This window comes from Tinamus guttatus, unplaced genomic scaffold, assembly GCF_059628265.1.
Source record: "Tinamus guttatus ecotype Peru unplaced genomic scaffold, ASM5962826v1 Tinamus_guttatus_pri_ptg000004l, whole genome shotgun sequence".
NCBI classification, from domain to species: Eukaryota; Metazoa; Chordata; class Aves; order Tinamiformes; family Tinamidae; genus Tinamus; species Tinamus guttatus.
The window spans coordinates 10,592,684-10,609,490 of NW_028288538.1; the positions used below are offsets into that span (position 1 = coordinate 10,592,684).

At 38.2% G+C, this 16,807-nt stretch overlaps 1 protein-coding gene and 1 long non-coding RNA gene across 2 annotated transcripts in view; one reads left to right on the forward strand and one right to left on the reverse strand.

Annotated features, from left to right (window-relative positions):
* The window catches only part of SLC12A1 (solute carrier family 12 member 1), a 49,628-nt gene that overhangs the window by 19,289 nt on the left and 13,532 nt on the right, over window positions 1-16,807 (reverse strand). Inside the window, exons 6-18 of the mRNA XM_088540334.1 lie at window positions 16,037-16,132; window positions 15,272-15,411; window positions 14,774-14,884; window positions 13,680-13,791; window positions 13,036-13,163; window positions 9,812-9,896; window positions 7,940-8,091; window positions 6,293-6,400; window positions 5,420-5,543; window positions 4,551-4,652; window positions 2,590-2,745; window positions 1,883-1,982; window positions 1,687-1,798 (exon numbers count right to left, since the gene is read on the reverse strand). Of these exons, the coding sequence (XP_088396460.1) occupies window positions 1,687-1,798; window positions 1,883-1,982; window positions 2,590-2,745; window positions 4,551-4,652; window positions 5,420-5,543; window positions 6,293-6,400; window positions 7,940-8,091; window positions 9,812-9,896; window positions 13,036-13,163; window positions 13,680-13,791; window positions 14,774-14,884; window positions 15,272-15,411; window positions 16,037-16,132 (1,526 nt within the window). The remainder of the gene's footprint in view (window positions 1-1,686; window positions 1,799-1,882; window positions 1,983-2,589; window positions 2,746-4,550; window positions 4,653-5,419; window positions 5,544-6,292; window positions 6,401-7,939; window positions 8,092-9,811; window positions 9,897-13,035; window positions 13,164-13,679; window positions 13,792-14,773; window positions 14,885-15,271; window positions 15,412-16,036; window positions 16,133-16,807) is intronic.
* Window positions 13,091-14,883, forward strand: LOC148596389 (uncharacterized). Its single transcript, XR_015914425.1, has 2 exons — window positions 13,091-13,225; window positions 14,797-14,883. It is a non-coding gene; the product is annotated as an uncharacterized LOC148596389 (long non-coding RNA).

Consider the following 16,807-nt stretch of genomic DNA (forward strand, 5'->3'; position numbering starts at 1 on the left):
CAAAAAATATTTTATGTGAAGGCAGGGAGTGAAAGCAAAATCGCTGTTCTCACTGGTAACTTGGAATGCTTGAGCCAGCATTGAACAAAAGGCTTAGAGACTTACAAATTTTAAACCATCTTTATATTCAGTTGGCAACTTTTATTTCTCATCTCTGGACTACACCTCATTCCCAGAAAGTTTCTTTGTCCGCTTTGGGAAAAGGAAGGTACTATTTCTGGCACTGTGTCCCAAAACTTTATACACAGCTTATAGTCTATCAGCTTTTGAGACAAAACGTGTTGAATGTGATGCTTATGTCTAAATAGGATTGCTTGTTTGTTAGGACATATGTTGTAGGCTGTTCTTCAACGTAATGCCTGGGTTTCTAGTCATGACTTTCTTTGTGCAGAAGCATACGTGCCGAAGCGCACCAGCTTCTACTGTGACAGCAAAGTAGTTATAAGGACCCTCTGCTGACATTATGGCATTCTTACCATGCGTAGCCATTTTAGCATCAGCTTGTTGCCACAGGGTTAGAAATTAGAAAGGTTTATTTTGTTGTGTTTTTATTACCAACTAAATGAAAATTATCTTAAATTGTTGGTGAAATAATAATAATAAAAATGCAATGAGAATACTTACACTAGCACATAGATTTAGGCTTTTATAGGTTGAAATTAAATCTCAAATGCTAGATGGAAAGTGGTTATATTAGAGAAACAGACCTAATAAATTTCAGCAAGTTTTCTGAATTAACTTTTTGAAGCTGCCTAGTCTCAGGATCTTGTAGAGATTCATTCTGTGATTGATACTGAACGCAGTGACAAAGCAACCATTAATTGCAGTGAAGGATTTGATTTGGAAGGGATCACATGCAGATGTCCTAGATTCCTTTTCTGTAATATGGAAACAGCAAATGAATTATTCCTATGCTCATGTCTTATCATCATTATCCTGACTGGACTGACTCTGTTAGCTAGATGCTACAGCTTCTTTTGGTGACATGAGTCCTTTTTTCCTTTCTCAATATAAAAAGATAGTAAAAGATTGTTGTAATACTTAAACTACGTGTTTTATTCTGCACTACGTACTCATCTGTTTTTTTCTGTCCTTACGAAAGACTCTGTCTTCATCCTTTAAAATGCAAAATTTCTTGTATATTTATAACTAAAAATAGATTTTACCCCTCCCTGTAGAAGATTCAGTAAAGCATGTCTTATCCTCTAAATTATCATTACTCCAGTTTTGGAGAAACCACAGCACATAGAGCTGAAATAGTTGCTTAATACTGCAAATCAGTGACCAAGCTGGAAACTGAGCTTAGATAATTTGACTCTTGTGCTGTACTCCTGAAAGTACTCTGCCTCCCTCATTTTATTCAGCCTCCATGTGACCATTTTTTTAAAAAAATCTTCCCTTGTAATGCTTTCTTTTTTCAAATTTTTATCATTTGTCGGTCCATCTACTGTGAACTCTGAAATGCATCTCAATGAGGTGCTTACCAGCAGGCTGTGAATCAGGTGATAGCTTTCTTGTCAAACCTTATAACAAAATTCATTCGTAATGCAAATCTCTGTCATGGTCTGCACAGGAGCTGGTCAGCACAAGTGGGCACACAGTGGAATGCATAACGAGGGTGGAATGTATAATGGAAATCTACAGCACCCACTGGTGCTGAGGCTTAGGTTTAGAGGAGTACCTTACCATATACACTTCACAGCAGATGCAGAGTCCGTTATTCTTTGTGAAAGTATGCGTGATGTCTAGCAGAGCAGGTCTGATCATGGGAGCTCCTGTTAATACTATGCATTGGGGTCTGTTAGAAGGAAAAAAGGTTACATTTAATTGGATAACACTTTCATTCTGAAAAAGCCATTCTGTTGTTCACTGGATATCTTACCTGAAGTTTTTCACATGATCTTCCACCGTAGTTAATGCCAGAGCACTGTCTAAGGCATTAATATAGTAAAGAGCCTGTGCAGAAGAGCCCCAGTTTACTTCTGCAGACAATAAAGATAAATTAGGCACATTAAACCACAGGCTTTTCCCTATATCTATTACAAAGGTCAGCAATCAAGTTACCTACGAGCCAAAGCATGATATATTCTGTCATGCTTCATAGATGCAGACATTTCATTCCTCGTGCTTCATAAGAACAGAGTATGTTTGGTGTGTGTCGTGCAAATGTAAACATGCAAATCTTGTACAGTAAGCAGCAGGTTGCCATTTTGAGTGAACATTCAAATGAGCCAGCTAAGAGCATGCCAAAACTCAGGTAAGGTTTTATGTGTAGATGGAAAGAAGTTACAAGTGGTACCCAAATAAAAGTCCAAATTAATCTTTGAGAATAAACTTGTGTGCTAGCAGGTTTTAAACAAAGTCCCAGACTCTACTTGAAATGCTTGCTGAAGAGGCAACAGTACACCAGCCTTTTGCCTTGATGCATATGTAGAGTGGGATTTAATGGTATTATGTGATTCTCTAGGCTTCCCTTTAGAGGAAGTCATTGCAGAAGAGAGGAATGTCTCATTCTTTAAGCAACAGATTTAGGAAAACCTGTAAAGTCCTGTATCACGTACACAAAGTAATAGTGTCTTCTGGCCTTACCTGGTTTCTTGTATGTTACATAAATATATAAGAAGAGCTCAATGGCGTAAGTGATGAGAGCTGCCCACCAGTTGATGACAAACATGACACCACAGCACAACAGGGCTCCAAAAAGTGACACCCACATGTTATAATATCTGAATGCAGGCCTCCAACCTGTTTAAATGAGAATGGAGAAAATTGGAGGAGCAGAAAATCAGTTGAGCAAATGGTGATCCACTGATTCCTCACATACAGACCCATGTGCAATTTGCTTCAGGCTCTGTCAGAAGCAGTGGGAGGTGTATGTACAAACTGTAAGGCACCGTGCGCATCAACAGACACGTCCACGTAACGACTGATGCAGATTTGTATACGCTCTGAGTACTGGGTCTTACAGGTCTTTCCCGATCATCCTTTTGCTGTTGCTTTGGTTTGAATAGCTAGTTTGTTTATAGGTATTTTTGCCAAATCAGAACTCGCTAGTTCAGAACTGAAAAAAAAGTTTTCTTTCAGTTTCACGTAATAGGCTGTTATGTCCTTTGAAGGCATATGTGTAGAACTTGTTAGTGGGAGCTAAGCACTTGCTGATATGAGACTATATGCTAAAGTGCAGCTGTCTTTTAAACTTTGCTTGGCCTCATTGCAGAAAAATAAAAATAAAATATTTGCAATTGACTTAAAAAGATATTATTCCCGCTGCTCTTCAGCTGTAGTACTAAATCCTTCCCCTGCTAGCAATTAAAATGATGAAGCAAACAGCAAGTCTGCATGGTTTGCAGGTCTCTGCCAGGTGTTCTTCAGAACAGTCTCTTTTGAGAGGGAGAGCCACTGAAGATACATGGAGAGACCGAGCAAGGCTGTCTTGGATGATCTTTATATGGAGAAAATAGGAAGGTCCTGCTGTGAACAAATTTGCTGTCTTGCAGTTACAATAATCTATCACTGAACTGGCAGAAGTTAACTGGAGGAAATGAGAAAGGGGAAAAAAATGGCTGGTTTTGTCTGAAATGTTAAGCAGTAGCAGCTTTGTGCCTGATCCACACATGTGAGGTCTGCAGAGGTAATTTTTACTCAGCTCTGAGGCAGTGCAGATCAGATAGACATTTGTTCAGCTGTGCAGGTAATTAGCAGAAATGCTCATCTTTTCTGCCCTCTGTACAACTGGCACCATGGAGAGCTATAGGAGAAGAGTTGATGTAGGCATTTATGCAACCACTGCAAGGTTCTTCATATTGGAAATCAAAAATGTGTTCTTCATTGCCTGGGTTGAATAATGGATTCACAGCGGTAGAAAATTGCCTTTCCTGTTGGCCCAAAAGGTGCTGCTCAGCTGATTGACTTCAGGTGTTTGGGTTCAACCCTTTATTCATGATGGTGAGAGGGATAGTTCTGCTGTAGTGAGGCACAAGCCTGTATGATCAGATGTGTAGACGGGAACCTTTCGAGTTGTCCTTGTACAGGGCTTCACTGTGCTGCACCCCACAGTTCTGCTATTAGCCCCTGCAGAGCTCTGCTGATACTGTTTTGAGCACTTGTGGTTGATAAGGGTGTCACTTTGAGCACAATTATTGCTCTTATTAACTTCCTGCAAATTTCAGTGCATAGTGGGCATGACAGGCATAATGATCCCACCACCCCACACCTTCTTAATTTACGTGGCCAGAGATGGCAGCATTTTTTAACCACGTATGTGGGTGATAGTGAGGAGAAAACAACCTAGAGAGGAGATTTCCTGCTCCAGTGGATTCCTCTGAAGTCTTTTTTCATGCTCTACAGCTGTGTAGAAGGAATATAATGACTGCAGCCATTAGTTTTATCTTTGAGGGATGAGTAAAATGTGTCATCATATTCAATGGAAGCAATAGACCTCAGATCACATTGCTTAGATATTTTACAGGTATTGCAGCTTTCATTGACAGACAGAAGAAACTTTGCCGAGATCAGGTTGTAAAGTCAAATCACTGGAAATACAGACTTACCTGGAGATTTTGCATATGATGCGTGAAAACAGGAGAAATTAATCAAAGCATATGAAGCCAGGAAGAAATTGGAGATGATGGGAGCAATGGTGTTCAGCTCAGCTGCAAGACACACAAGTCAGACATTTGCACAAATATATGAAATGAAAGGTTAGATTTGATACTGTGATTATACAGGTTGGCAATTAATGCAGATCTACGGCAAATCTCAGATTTTTGAATGTGTAATAGAGAAGACAGATTTCTTAAAAGACTTAGTATTAAATTCTGTTGCTTTGCCTTTTCAGTGGCTATCTGAATTCTCTCCGCTGTACTACTCATTTACTGACAATGTTACACAGTTTAAATTTGAAATCTTGGCAAAAAATGATTTTATAATCCTAAGTCCCAAATTACTGCCAGTGGTGATGGTGCACTGAATATGGTAGCTGGGATTTTTTTTTTTTACCATCAGTGATAGAAATTTGGAAATTGCTTTGGAATTGGCAGTGACGAAGGCTTGGCAGGTAATGTGTCCTTATCTCACAATTACCCCAGAGCTATATGTCCTGTAAACAAGAAAAACATTTTCAGAGTAGGTAACTAACTAATTTGATCTGCTTCTAAGCACTGCTCTGTCTCAATGAAGTGAACAGGAATTGCACCTATTTGGCATCTCTGGAAGTCAGGCTGTGCCAGCATTAGGACATTACTACAGTCCCTAATCTTTGGGACTGATGGAATTGCTGTCAGCACTTCAAGGGTGCTTGGACTCATACTTGATCTGAGTGGAGATTTTTTCTTATTATAAGGAAAGAATTGTATAAATACAGCAGACTATATAATTTCCAAAGATCAGATTATAGCAGGTGTTTAAATTATATACAAACCAATCAAAATGAATGCCATAGCAATCACGAAAGTGAGAACATATCCTCTGATGGGCTCGTTGTTCTTCCCGTATCCTTTGGCAAAGAAGTGGAGTGCTTTGTAGACGTTATCCTTGCAAAGAGCCTGGTAGACAAATCAGAACTTTTTTTTTTTTTTTTTTTTGCATCAGAAATACACTCCCTGTGAGTGACAGCAAGCTAGGCTTTTGCTAAACAAAAATTAGGTCCATCTTAGTGTACTTCAGGTATGTTTACTCCTCCAGCATGTAAGCATTCCAGTAAGTTGGTTGCCGATATCCCACTATGTTCTTAGGTAGCAGCAAAACAAAACCACAGGCATTTAATTCATTGCTTAAAAAAACAACTTCAAGAATCTAAATTGGAGGAAAGTGAAGCACAAATCAGTAGCTTGTGTAAGTTATCTTTCTGTCGCATGCACCCTGTTCCCTCTCTGTCCCCACTGCAGCTGCCCAGATCTCTCTGAGCACATCTATCAGCACAGGAATGTGATGAGTTGCTTACTCTGAAGGGATCCTGCAGACATCCCTGAGCTTACAGGCTGGCATTTTGTAAGGGGATGCAAGTGATCTTGAGAAAAACCTTGAGGCTGTCTGTAACAAGCCCAGACACATGTTACATACAGCAAAACTGAGCTTTGAGCAAAGGCCTATTATGATTCTAAGTGCTTAGTTCTGTACAGGGTGATAAGACCTTCCTATTTCTGAAAAGCAACATTCTATGTACCATTTTCCCTGCCTCTTCATCCCATATATGTAAGTGCTCTTTGAATATGTGTCACATTCAGCACATGGAGTTCAAACAAATTATGTGTCTTTGAAGTAAAATTTTAGGAAATTCAGATTGTTGTTTTACCTGGAAAACTTTGGGTGCACTGACAAGAGATGCAAGAGCTGATGAGAGGGTAGCAGAAAAGATCCCTGCAGTGATAAGAGGACCAAAGCCGGACACCATGCTCATCACCTACAGAAAGAAGAAAGAAAAAATGAGTAGTCATGTTTGCACTTGGATACGCTTGTTGACTACGGACCCATTTAAGTCTCCTATTACTATGGTGTCTCAGCTTTTCACAGTCCTAAATTCAATTTACCACAAACCAACTGTGAGGTAAAGAAATACTATTTTTCTTTTTTTAGTGGAAAGCAGATGATGCTCTGCCAGATTTTTAAACATTCAGCTATCCGCTGAGGCAATTGAGTATTCTGTGGTGTCATCCTATTGCCTTTACTTGTGGTGGCTGTAAGTAACGGGCTCTACTTGACAGATAAATAGTCAGCTTTTATCAATACGGCAAAATGGAAACTGCAGAAGAGAGCACCAAATAAGTGTCTCCAACCACATTTAGTTATTATTATTTTATGGCTGGAAAAAAAGAATGCTTGATGGTGCTGGCACAACAGCAGCACCACAGTCAGTAAAGTCCAGCCCCATCAGGCCTCTGCAGCCACTGAAAAGAAAGCACTGATAACTTAGCAAGTGCCAGAGAAGGAAGCTAAAGTGGATGGATGTGATAGCTAGATGCTTGGTAGGTGGGAAGTACTCCAGGAGAGAGACCAGTTAATCCTGGACAGTTATTAGCTGAAGATGGGTTTTTTTTCCGACTTTGGTCTGTCAAGCATAAATTCAGGAACTGGAACTGTATTGACAGCTTTCATGAGGTCATTGATTTTAAGGGTTGCCCTGGGTCTAGGCAGCCTAACTGAGATGGGGGTGAGGATGGCAGACTGTCAAGAAAAGACAGAAAAGTCTGTGACGGGCAGTTTATTCTTTAAAGGCCATGAGCCACCCCTGTCATTTAGCAGAGCCAGCTGGGGGAAAAAAGCAAGAGACTTTGAAAGCTACAACTGGCTAGTTAAAAAGAAACTGCAGGTGGGTGGTGAGCTCCTCTAGTAGACTCTGAAGCAGAGGGACTGGAAAGACATCTGTGAGCTGTGGTCATGCGGCTGCAGAAGAACTCCTTTACTTTGATGCCTTGCCTAAGCTTTATGTCGAAGAATAAAAGTGATAGATAGTCTCCCTCTGGCCCAGGAGAAAGACCTCTTCACTTTTCACTTTATTTTATGTTCAGTATTCTTGGGTATCTTTTTTCAAGAAGAATTATTCTGGTTTCAGAACTATGGCATAAACTCTTAACGGTGACTGCAGCACCCCTAAGGTAAAATCTTCTCCTTGTGTAAGGAACGGTCAGATGAGTCACTTCTTTGGCAGGAGTTCGTGAGGTCTCTGTTATGAACATAAGAGGCTGCAGCATATATTGCTGCATGATATTTGTTGAAGGAGGAAGTAAAGGCCTTAACAGAAGGCTGGGAGTGTTACTGACAGGTAGTAGGAAGGTAACATGGAATGCAGAAGAGTTTTTGCTTTGATTATTCCTGTAGCTTTTGACACCTTTTAGGTAACAGTGGACATTCTGTTGTAGTTGGTTGTCAGCAAACTTTTTTTGCTTGTTTATATTTATGTATTCACGCATTGCTTAGATTATATATATTATCTCATTAAAACCTGGAAATTATTCATCAGCCCGTAATCACATGGCTGACTTCTGCATCTGGAAAAATCATAGCCTAAGGTGCAGGCAGATGATCCATTACAGCTCATTCCAGATACAACTGTATCATTGACGTTCCCAGTAGCATCTCGTACAACGCAGGAGGCTGTGGAAACAACAATATATTATCATTTTTCTTCCTTGTGACACCAGGAGAATATTCTTACAATACTTTGATTCTTTGTACATTGATATTTTGTACAATTGCCGTCTTAATCCCATCCTAAGGAGTAAAGCTTCACATTGGACACGTGTTCTCTCCCCATGTTGTGTCTTATTTCTCATGTTATCTCTAAGAAAATACTTATTTCTGCTACTGTTAAAAAAATCAACTAGTTGACTAATTGGAACTAGTGCACTTACGAAAGTATAAAAACAGACACTTTGGAAATTAACAGACAGTTAGTGGACTTAGTGATACATTGTCCATCTGTGACCACTTTCACAAGTGCCAGTATTCAGAGGTAACCTATTTTTGGTGACAGTCTTAGGTCTGGGCATTTTTTTTTTTTTGTCTAAAAAGGAAACACAGTTGCTTTAGACATCCAGATCCTCAACTGATCAAATTATCACGGACTCACTGATAACATGGAAAAAAACCTTTAAACAAGAGAAATTGCTGATAGTCTTTTTGTTCTTACTAATCATATTTATGCTTTTGTTTGTCACCAGAAATGGGAAGAACCATATGGAGTTAACTTGCAGAGTGCTGATCTCAACATCTTTAGCAGCCAAATTGTAAGTTTATGTGGTATTTTCAAATATGTCAAAAACATTGTTACTGAGATTCCCAAAGTAACCATTATCTGTTCAGCAAACAGATATGCAAACAGGAAAAAAAAAAAAAGTTACTGCATTGAAAAGCAGCCAGCTCTAAGGCTGAAATATGGCTGTTGCCTGTGAGAATAGAACAACACATTAACCCAGGTTTAGAAAAGGAAGTGAAGAATGTCTGCTTCAACTGAAACTGCAGGGGAAATTTAGATCCAAACAGTGCGGTAACCTGAGTTGAAATTTGACTTGAGCTCTCTGCCTTTTGCCTAAAGTACAGAAACCACACAAGTCAAGAAAATTTGAGATTCATTTCCTATAAAAGGGTATACTATGAGAATATAGTATGCTGAGGTGTTTGCTTATAATGAAGATTGTCATTTGAAGCACTATTGCTTGCAGCATTATTAATATAGAAAAAGAAAAATATTTCTTGAACAGAGATTTTTTTGTACCTTTGTAATGAGACTTTAATTGCATGTTCCTCTAGCAGAGGTAAAGCTTTGGTACTGATCTCATTTTTATGGTTGCAACCATTTGTTACCTGACATTCTGATACTGCAGAGTAACTTGTGACCTAGGGCACCTTCTTCCAGAGAGGTAGTTGGCTTCCATCTTTGACATGTGACATACAACATATATATGTTACCGCATCATTCACAAGTGCTCAATAAGATTAGTGAAGAGCAAGCAGAAGCCATCTGAACTTCCAGTGTGAGTTGGGAACGAGAGATTAGCAGTTCTTTTAATATTTGCTATACTCCTAGATACCTCATTATAGTTATTTTTGTCATTAAATCAAATGCAAAAGTAATCATACAAGTTATAAGGAAATCCTTCTTCTATTCCTATGTAGACTCAAACAGAGCAAATACCAAATACTGACTTTTTCTGTTGGTCTGTTTCTTTTCTTTCTTTTTTTAAATACACTAAATTTAAAACAACTATGTCACTGGATAATAAATCCACGTGATGAGCTAATCATTTATCTGCATATCAGACTTTACAACATTTTAACTATATTAAATATGACATGAGAGATGTTCAGTCCTTACCTGCACATACTGCAACTCCTATATAAGCAACAGTTGTAATCAGAATGGCGAGCATTGTTCCTTTGGGTATCGCCCCTTGGGGATCCTTAAAACAAAGCAGTGACCAAAAACAGCTGTGAGTTCCCAGGCTCTATTCTGCCTGCATTTGCATACCAGTGAGCATTGCCACACTGTGATGAGAAGATGGCTTTAGAGGGTGGATATTTTATTTAGATTGGTACCAGTACCTCCTGTTCCTCACAGGTAAATGGGACTGAAGCAGTTCTGGGGTGCAGTGCTCATATCCTGAACGCAGCGGAACATGAGCATTGCGGGACCAGTGCTCCTCACGTATTACAGCAGCAGGAGAGTTCTGAACTGTGCATTTTTGCGAGAACAAGTTTGTTTTACCTCGCACAGCCTTTATTATAAAGTCTTACTCATTCAATGCCTAAACTTTGACTGAACTAAGCTGCTTGTTTCAGTAGAGTGGGCCAGATGGTTGCCTGCTCATCACTTCCAGGCCATGGGATTTTTCATTCAATGTGCTGCCTTTTCCTCAGCAGCATATAGTAATTGTGCAGGTAGCCACTTGGAGACCTAAGATCACAGCAGATGTTTTCCTATTAGCTTAACACTAATACTTTGGTGCCTTCGTAAAGACCAGGGCTTTTGTGTAAACCCTTCCTCTGTAAAGCTCTTCCTCGTTAATGCAGTTTATGAGGGTAAGCTATCATGCCTTTGTGGATGACAAGACTAGATCCTAGATCATTTGCATTAATCAGTGAGATAACTGCAAATAATCACCCTGAACAGAACACAGCACTCCTGTGATTAGCAACTAGTAATTGTTAGCAGTGTTTTAGCATTAAGCTGCTTCCTTTCACTGTTTCGACTTTTAAGTTAGATGTTTCAGTAAGGCTGTATTGTATTTTCTTAGATGGACTTAACACAGTATCAGTATTATTCAATGCAACTGTAGGTAAGGGTTCAAAGATCTGCATTATACTTTGTAATTTTAAGGGGAATTTTTAATATCAACCAATCTAACGATTAAGTAAATGTTTGTTTAGATTAGAAAGCAATTCTTTTGTGAATTTTCCTCTTAAATTGATTTGGTAGATTTTTTTGATCAAATATACATGGAATAAATTACTTTCTTAACTACTATATTTCATGATAAAATATGTATACTTGAAGAGTTGTGTGAATCATGGATGTGTGATTTAACTATGTTAATAGTTAATATCATTTTTAAATTAGGTAAAGATTTATTGAGCTGAAAAATAATAGCAAAGTCGTTTCAGCTGCAAAGACCTTTTGACTTCAGATCGTGTCAACTTTCCATTATTCAATTCTGGTGTGCATGTCTTCAGGTGCTGTTTTCATAGAGTCTTATGCAGCAATGTTAAACACTGTGACCTTAAATGTTAAGGTTAAAGCTTCTTCACTTCTACAACTTTTAAATTGTATTCACAATTAAACATTTATCTAATGCGATGTTACCATTTTATGACCTGCTCCGAAACCTGCTCAAGTCACCGCTAAGACTAGCTTTTAGTGTCGGTCAGCTTTGTAGTAGGCTGCTACTACAGGATTACAACAGCTATAGAAGCAAATGTGTAGGTGTTTGCAATAAATGTAAAAGAAATTTTAGTTTGCCTATTTTACACATTTTAATACTTCTTAGCTTGTGTTTTAGAATTCCAGGGAGGCTGATTAATTTCTTTAAACCTGTGTAATGCATCTTAGCATAGTCAATAGTGAATCTGCAGCCTGGAAGAGTTGGCTTTAAGGCTACTAATTACCAGAGCAAAGCAATTAGAGTGAAAATGGGAGAATGGGTTCTCTTGGTTTGCTCAGATTCTCTAAAATCGTTTATGAAAGAAGCTAGGGTGCTGTGGGAACTTGTCTGTTGCATAACTTCCATAAATGGCAAAATAAATATTTTTGTTTGATAAAAAGATGGAGATCCTGTGAGAGTGACTCAGTCTCAGTGAGTATAAGAACAGTATTTTTTTAATTAAAAATGGAATTCACCGCAGATTCTATTAGTAGCTCAGTTTCTACAAATTCATCTCTATTCTTGCATTCCAAAGCAGTCTTCTGAAAACAAAGGAGATGAATCGTGTAACTCAGTGTGAGAAAGGGAGAAACTGGTTGTTAGGGCTGGTAAGATCCTGATGAACTTGTGGCTACTGGGCCAGTAAGAAAATATGAGCTGTGTGGTTGAATTCTTAAAGTATATTTCTATACAATGAGTCTGCATAATAAGGCCAGATAGCCTCATGTGAATGGCTAGGGATGTCAAGGTGTGAGCCACTTCTTTTTGGTAATATATTTGATTTTTAGTACAAGGTTCCAACAGCGGAAGAGTTACAGTTGCCCCATGGCCCACCACATGCGCATGTCTGAATTTCTTACAGTAATACAAAGTAGTCGACAATGCAATAGAGACGTTTTACCAGATGCTTTGGTGAACTTTGAATTATCTTTAAATACTCCTTGAATTAAACACGTTGTGCAAAACTTCAGCTAAAACTAAACTCCTGTCTGTAATTTGTAGATTGTTTAGGCACTACAGACATCTAAAGAATCTGCTATACTACAAGATGGGCCCTTGACAGCATGGGAGCAGCCAGACATTTGGGAACCCCTTCCTTTCTCAGGCTCCTTTTTTTTGTTACAACTGCAAACCTGCAGCTGCAAACCTTTTGAGCATTGGCAGAGATAGGGTATTGGAACATGTTTGCTTTCATTAAATGCTCTGTTTATTCTGTCCTTGCTATAACCCTGCATGAGAGGGGGAAAAAAAAATGCCCACCACACTATTTTCCCTGAACTTTTTTTTTTTTTTGGGTGCAAAGATGAGTTTTAGAAGTGTATTTTTGGGGTGATACAGGAGATTTGGCAAAAGAAGAGCACAAGGACTTACACAGGCAATTTCTCTAAATAACAGGCTGCTAATGGGCCATTGATTTTATATTATTGTAGGTTACTAAAACATTCTTTTAAATGATATAACAACCCAAATCTGAATGCAGAAAATTGTGTAAATAATCATACTGTATTAAAAGAGACAAGATAAACTGATGTTTTTAAATAAAAAAGCAGTACTTGAAAGTGAGAGTTTTGCTCTCTAAAATCAGCCATGATTTAATACTGAATACAGTGTTGATTAATAATCTGTTTTCTTGTTCTTTCTCACCCTATAACTAGTATTACAAAGTTAAAGAAATACCTACTTCCAGATCTCCTGAGATGTTGGCTCCTGCAAGAATGCCAGTGGCAGCTGGAAAGAAAATGGCAAACACCGAGAAAAATCCTTCTCCATCTCTGAAATCTGGTCCGAAGTTTTCTGCAAATATTGATGCTGAAAATATAGATGAAAATGGAACATGCCACCAGGATTTGATTCCAGAATTATTTAATGAAGTAGGTGACTAAGCTAGTCTTTCTCATCATGGACGACTGGGTTTGAATCTGTCTCATATCATAAGCAAAATGAATTTGATTTCTCAGTCTGGTCCCCAGTAGTATGTGCTTGTCTGCACATCAGAGCTACAGATCCATACTGAAGTGACAGGAGTGTCACTATGGCACTTGCACATAGCTCAGTGCAAAAGTCTGCCTGTGTTCTGCTAGGGTATGAAGTGCTCAAGCTGCCACTAACCATGCCCTCAGCTTCAGCAGTAGAGACAAACTCAAAGACTGAATAAATTCAGTCCCTTGAAACAGATGTTGAAAAAGAATTTGGTTCCTGTGCTTTACAAGGTTATTTAAATTTGGAAGATCCAGTTCTTGGGATCTTGTTCAGTAGGATCCTCAGCTCAGTAGAAGGCCAAGAAGTGTGTGAGCTTCTTATTGTGTGATAGACAGCAGTACTTACCTTGGTAATTAAAAAAGCCTCTTGCCTTCTTTTCATTGTTGGTAGGAATGACTGTCCCAATGAAGAAGTTTGCAATGGCAACAAGTAGAACAACTAGAAGAATAACTTGAGCCTGTCAATAGAAACAGAAAGATATTACCTATTGTTTTATTTTGCAGTTTTGATTGTGGAGGTGGTTATATACTTAGTGATTGGTATGTGCTCCTTCCTCCTTATGACAGATGACATTTCTACAATTCTAGAAAACACCAGGAAAAAAGATAGCTGAAAAGACATCCTGCCATCAGCTCGTGACAATAGCAAATAGTTTTTACTAGGAAGGTTTATGAAATACACAGTTACTGTTTAATTTTATGTTAGTTTCCTTTACAGGAAAAAGGAAAATGAAACGGCTAATGCATAAATATCAAGTATGAAGCATTTTATATTGTTATATAATTTGTTTAGTTGGGGTGGGTTGTCGCTTCAAGGGTTATAATATCTAATTGGCTTTCTGACCTTTCACAAACTGTTCTAACTTTCCATCATTGAAGAATATAAAAATCAGGTTGCTATTTTGGACTTGATTTTGACAGCTGTATTCCATTCTCTAAAATATTTGCAGTCTTCTATTTTCTCTGATAGGATAATAGAGATTTGGACTTTTGTACAGGTGAAGGAATGGCAGAAATCATTAGAGATTAAGAAATGAATACTAAACAGAGCTGTCCTTTTGCTGAGCTGAGTTTGAGAGAGTACAATAGTACGACTAGTTTTTGCTATTGTTTATTCTGCTGAACTGCATCAAAAATAAGGGCAAAAGGAGCATTTATCCAAGGCTCTAACTGGTGCCATGAATTATAAAAAAATCAATATACTCAAACCATTCGTGGAACACAGACTTCCTCTTCCCTTGTTAATGTATGTTCAGGAAAGCCCGTGAAGTATTTTGCTTTCATTGAATATAATGGTTAAACTGCTATTGCTTTAAAAAAAAAAACAAGCATAACTTGAAGCCGAGGGCTTTTGAAAATCGCACTTGGTGTACAGCATTCCTCACATTCAAACCTTGTAAGTAGTTTTACATATTGCTTGCTTCTCTATTAAAGGTTTACCTTTGCTTCCCATTCCATGCCAGCAACAGAGATGCCAAGAAGACATACAACAGTTATGGTGCCGATTATTCTGATGTCATTGGACTCATCTACCATGATTGTATCACTCTCCTGAAAAGGATAAGAAATGTTATTAGAACCAATCTGTCTTGACCGAGCTGGAGAGATCAAATAAGTTGAACAGAAGGGAGTGAGTTGTCAGAACTTGCTCAGTTTCAGGGGCGAATGAGCCCAAGTGTTTGTGTTTCATGTTTGCCCTTTGTGGCTGGGTGGTTCGTCTGACTAATTAGGGATTTATTTCCTTTTATAATTTTGAGGCTTTTGTTGAAATGTTTGAAAAATTACCATAAAATAGGAGTAATGCAGAAGCACTCTGTGGCATTTTTAAAGGCCTGCTTCCCTGCTAATGATGTCCCTGAATCCTCAGCTAAAAAATATCAGCATTTAAAAATAAAATAATCCCTTGTTTAACCATGAACTGAAAATATCTACATTTACCTTAAGAAGTTCTACAACTGTTTCAGCAAATCCAACTACATACATGGCGACTGCCACTGCATTTGCAAAGGCAAAGATCAGTCCTATAGATCCACCAAACTCTGGGCCCAGACTTCTTGAAATAAGATAGTAAGCTCCACCTGCAGACAGAAATGACTTTGATTCAGCACAATTCAAGATGCTCAGTTGCTGCCTGTATGACTCACATAACAACAGCACAGGAATCTTTGCTTTTTGCCTAATAAATCCAATCAGGGGTTTCCTTATTAATGCAAAAGAATAAATACAGCAAACTGATAAACAAGGAAGATGCTTTGTAGTGGTTCTACCTTCAGAACCTTTTCTAAACCTCTTTTACTATATTCTAGTGTGCCAAATTGAACCCTTAAGCAAATATTCCTGATACCGGAGCAGAGAAAACCTCTCCCCTAGACAAGCTCTGCTTACTTGGATCTATCCCAATGTTAGTGTGAAAAATCATGTTGTATGATGTAAAGAGGTACTATATATTGATAAAGCTTCTGCAAAGTGATGCAGTGAATCTTTAATCTTGTTTTGCATATCCCCATAAATGAAGTATATTGCTTTATCAATTATAATTTTATCATATTTCACTGAGATGAAGTACTTATTGTCAGGAAGCGTTGAAGATTATATACACTTAAATTGATGGTGGACCCAGTGAGAAAGACCACCCCAAATTTTAATTTTCCCTAATTCAGATCTGCAGATATTCGTACTTTTCATGAAGTCATACTCACTTACCTCCTCTCACTACTCCATTAGTGCAAATGGCAGACATGGAGATACCTGTTAATGTTGTTACTACTACACTCAGACCAATAACTATGACTCCGAGACCTGAAAGATCCGAAAAAGAAAGTACAATCAAGTGTATTCAAGTACCTGCTCTGCCTAAATGATGTAGTAAGAACTTGCTGTTTTCCACAGAGGCTACAACAGACCAGTCATGCCTTCAAGGCTCTGAAATGCACTAGAATTTTTCTTTATAAAATACCTGACACGTGCTTTTGTTTTCAAGCAGAAATGTTTACTCATCTTCCAAGGAGTAGCTGAAATGTAAAATATTTTAAAAAGAATTATACAGGAAGATATTTGATGCGTGTCAGTTGATATCACCTGTCTTTAAAATAAAAGGAAGTGATGGCTGATATTCAGTTTGTCCAAGGACATCCGACCTGAAATGCTCTGAGTAAGAATGACCGGCTGAAAGGTAAGAACAGAAATCAGTGAAAAGCCAGAAGCCGTTCTTCAATCAGCATTAGGCAGGAACATCTGAAATGTACTTTACAGACTGAACTGAAATCTGACATTTATTAAAAGTGACAACTCAAGTATGCTGTAAATTGTGATTAGGGTTGGTGAGAATTGTTACCTTCTAGTTCCTTTAGATGTATCATTTGGTTTATCGTCCTTCTTGCTATTATAGAGCTCAAGACCTCTGGTTTGCCTCATATGAAAATAGTACATAAAAATCTTTCTGGGCTTGAGAGCATTATTAACCCTAAAGATTTT